We start from the raw sequence: 4,299 nt of genomic DNA, 5'->3' as shown, positions 1-4,299 counted from the left end.
GCTTGAGACAAGATGGCTGCTTTTATCAAACCAAACCGCAATCCACCTCCATTACCCTTCAGTAAATCTATCGAAACAGAAACCACAATAGAGCTTTTAAAGACTTTCATGCAAGTGAACCAATTCATGACAGCTGTCTTGTTTATTCCTGGTTTGTCGTCACAAAGGCCTTTATGATTTAACTGTAGTGCATTACAGAAGTTTCAATGCAAGGTGAAAAACAGGCATCTAGCAAGACCCATCTGACATCTGTCTTTCTGAGTCACTGCTCCCTGACCGTTGTCGATTTAGGTGTAATGTTCGATAGAAAATGCCCCTGAGTCACTGGACCTCATGATGGTCTCATTATGTCTGAGTGACAGCTGTGAGCGGTACAGCCCATTGCTGTGGGAATCTTGTGGGTTGTCTGACACCTACAGTATGAGAGAACGAGAGAGAGAGAGAGAGAGAGAGGTGTGTTGCTCTTTAGTATATTACCACACATATTCCTCCTAACTAGTGATTTTCATGTCTATGCATACTACATAAATTTAGACACATGCTGCTTTTTCAGTTAATAACCTGTTGAGATTTTAGCAGTTAGGGGGGCGCCCTACTGATTTGGTGTTGGTGGTTAGTGGTGGTGATGTGAAGTCATGCAACCGTGGTATAGTTTGCCCCATTACATGACCACAACAAGTTAAAATTGCAAAAAAAAAGAAGAAGATTCATCAGAACAAAACAGCTACCAAGTTAACAATAACAACTTTAAAGGGTAATGTGTCACTGTTGTGCCTACAGCTTGTTCTATTGCCTCAAAGTGGATACAAAAAACAACAATGCAGCTTTAAGGGTTGACAAAGTACATATTTGTGATTTCCAACACTGTGAATGATGTGATCAAAACCAACAATGTGCACATTACATTGTGATCTTAACAACTGAATATATTACCTCTTCAAATTTCTTGGCCTTGTATTGCTCTGCTCCTTTCAAGAAGTTCAGTAGTATGATGTCACACAGCACTGTTCCCTACATAATTATATTAATTAATTAAAAGGGTCATTTTTGACTCCATTTATCAGTTCAGAGGAAAAAAAAAAAAAAAACTACTAGATGAAAAATGTAATTTACACTGGTTGTGTCAAGTAAAACTCACCACTCCCACGGACGTAAAGGCTGCCACCATGTTGATGAGTGTAGGGATCATGTTGAACTTCCCAGCCTACAAAGGAAGAACTGGGGTTTCAGTCTCCTGGCGCTCACTTTATAAATGTAGTAGTACAAGAAACTATTACATTTATTTATTTAGCCCCCTTTTCCACTGTATCCTAAGTCTCCAAAGTTTAAATTGTGATTAGTGTAGTGGCCAATGTGGAAAATAGTCTATTTTAAGAAGGTGCCCCTATCAGCAGAGTTTCCAAATCACCAAACATGGATGTCTTTGAAGGGGAAAACTCCACACAGAAAGATCCTAGCCTTTATATAAAAATACTGATGATACCTGATATTTGAACTTCATTTATCAAAGCTACTTTAGAGAGATAAGATAATAACCCTTTGTGTCCCATGTCCAAACAGTAAGGTCACATTGTTATTATGACTGTATGTAGATGCATTGTATACATTATTCTGCTAAGACCTCTAGCACTGCTAAAAAATACATTTGTAATAGACAAGATACCACTGCTGGGTCAAAAAATACCACAAAAGTGCCTTTTTGAAAGCCTCATATGGATAAAGCACTCGCGCAACTAGTGCCATACAATAGATGTTAGTACTTTACTTTAAGTACCTTCTACTCCTAGCTGTCAAAATGACTACATACAGATCCATATCCCTTTCATTATTCATAATGGGTCATTTTAGCAAGTACACATACTTAACTTAAAGCTCTTTAGACAAAATGTCTATATGGATCCTTTCTGAATGGACACAATTTAAACTTGTTGTATTGACTGGGAATGAGAATATTGATAACACAAAGTCTAAGACACTAAGATATATACTCACATTTCCATTGACCAGAACATCAAACCTAATTGCATAGGCTTTGACCAGAGTTCGGTAGTCGGTCCCGTTCTCCATCTTATAGTATTTGGCGAATCTGTACAGACAAAGTACAGGTTTATCTTAAAGAAAACACTTTCGTTATTGTATCATTATCTGGATATGAAGTTACGTATATCGGAATATTTTGGATATATAGCACAGCCTAGATAGCAGCAATGAATTTCATGGCAGTCTGGCCATTATTTGATGAGTTCTCCTGTTGCGTTCTCTGGATGGAACATATCAGTCCAACATTACCTGAAATTGTAGCCTGGTGAGACATTGTTCTTCTGTGACATGGCATCCAGTCGGGTGAATGAGTATGAGGGGTTACAATGGTCATCTGACTTGTCCAGATCACATATCCAGCCGATCTTTATTCCAATAACTCCTCCCTGACAGACATTTTCAAAATGAGAGAGACACACAAATGAGTGTGTTAGTGCCCCGTTTCCTAGGAAATACATGACATGCAATCAATTTGAGTTGGCTAATGTGTTTGTGAGAAATGTGTGTGTGATATTGTTAGTTACACACCACAACTCCACATTCTGAGTATAGGTGCAGCCCTCTAAGGCTATCTCTGGTTGGATTACCTATGATAAAAATAGCCTACAGTTTTTAGAATGAAAGGAAGCGTGGGGTTTGGATTAAAGAACAGCGGACTTTGAGACAATCCACCCAGCCGGATCAGCAGCAGCAGCTGTCATCCCAAGAGGAGAGAAAGGGAGCCAGGTTGGAGCCATACTGGCCCACCTAGACTTAAGGTTGCTCCTGGCTAATTTCTGGTCTGAATGAAATTGACCAAACCACAGAAAATCAGAGACTGTTGTTCCCACATCTTTACAGAAACCTGCTCCATCAACATCTTGGATTAAGCACTATGCACAGGAATGGTTAGATTTCAATTACATAAAAAACACTCTTGACACAGCTTTGCAGGGAAACGCTGTGTCATTGTAATGGTCAGTATTAGCCAGAAAATCACCTGCTTTTTTTGTAAGAAATTACTCATAAAAACATCTCTCACTCTACCTTGTCTGCCAGTTTAGTGAAGTTCTGCTGCGCATAGCGGACCACATCTCCCACTCTGAAGATGGGGCAGTAGGTGTTGTTGATCATGTCAAAGTTACATTTCTTGATGTAATCTTCAGTGATGTTTGAAAGGAAATTCCCTCTGCACACATACAGACATATTGTTATATCAAATACCAGACTCTATTATCAGTGTCATCATCATAATATTTAAAATCACAATTGTCATACTTGGTGTAGTTGAAGGTTGGGAAGCGGATGCTATTCTTAATAAAAATGGTGAAATTCTCCACTTCCATCATTGGCATACTGAGAGAGAGGGGAAGGGAGAAAAGAAAGACATAAAAACATTATTGTGTTTAAATTTGGTATTTTCCTCGAGCGTCACAAACCCAACACACAATTTCCTCTTTTATTGTAGTGTAGAAGGATTCAGATTTCTACCAATGGACACAATTCTGTTCACCTCCTCTGTATTGGGTCATGGAAGAAATATAGTGTCATGTTGATGTTTCAACAGCTGAAACAAAATAACCAAATCACCTGCATGAACAGGCATTAGGCATTAGGTATTACTAGTGGTTAGTGACGCTTTGAATAGTGCACTGCCCCAACCAACTCAGTCAAAGTTGTCAAATACTGTACAGTCAGAGGTCTGCCACAAAATATGACATGGTAGGTATCCTTAGCATCATTTGCGGATGCTCCCGCCATCAAAGTCAGGCGACATAGTATAATGAGTGAAAAAATCTGCATATGGAGTTGTGTGTGTTGGATGGATGGCTCAAACACAAACACAGGACTTAAATCCAAGAGACAGTTATTTGTGTGAAAAAATTTATTTTAAGTAACATGCGCTAACCTAACCCTAACCCTAACACCAGGTACGTAACTTAAGTTTTGGCACTGTCCTAATTCTTATCAAGTAGTTTTTGTACCTAAACCTAACCAAACTGTGACTGTTTCACAACATTAAATGAACCATATGCAATTTCTGCCATTAGGAGATATTTAAATCCTCAAAACAATAACAAAAGATGTGAAGTAGCGTTGGATCATGGGAGTTGTTGTCTTCACCACCATTGCGGTCATTGCCGTCAGCTTCTCCCAGTTAGGATTCCTTCAGGGTTCATGGTTCAGGAGCCCAATTATCGACATTATCTCCAAGACAAACAGCACTGATTAAAACCGCTAAAAACACTGAATAAAACAGTTCCACCTTAAAAATCACTG

At 38.9% G+C, this 4,299-nt stretch overlaps 1 protein-coding gene across 1 annotated transcript in view; it reads right to left on the bottom strand.

Annotated features, from left to right (window-relative positions):
• Positions 1-287: 287 nt before the first annotated feature.
• The window catches only part of LOC118326497 (P2X purinoceptor 3-like), a 7,512-nt gene continuing 3,500 nt past the window's right edge, over positions 288-4,299 (bottom strand). Inside the window, exons 2-8 of the mRNA XM_035659500.1 lie at positions 3,298-3,375; positions 3,067-3,208; positions 2,290-2,426; positions 1,993-2,086; positions 1,139-1,204; positions 934-1,011; positions 288-413 (exon numbers count right to left, since the gene is read on the bottom strand). Coding sequence (XP_035515393.1) covers positions 288-413; positions 934-1,011; positions 1,139-1,204; positions 1,993-2,086; positions 2,290-2,426; positions 3,067-3,208; positions 3,298-3,375 — 721 coding nt within the window. The remainder of the gene's footprint in view (positions 414-933; positions 1,012-1,138; positions 1,205-1,992; positions 2,087-2,289; positions 2,427-3,066; positions 3,209-3,297; positions 3,376-4,299) is intronic.

This window comes from Morone saxatilis, unplaced genomic scaffold (assembly GCF_004916995.1).
Source record: "Morone saxatilis isolate NCDOM2014 unplaced genomic scaffold, NCSU_SB_2.0 Contig17, whole genome shotgun sequence".
In the NCBI taxonomy this organism is placed as follows: domain Eukaryota; kingdom Metazoa; phylum Chordata; class Actinopteri; family Moronidae; genus Morone; species Morone saxatilis.
The sequence above is the reverse complement of the archived record's forward strand: the minus strand, read 5'-3'. Positions and strand labels throughout refer to the sequence as shown.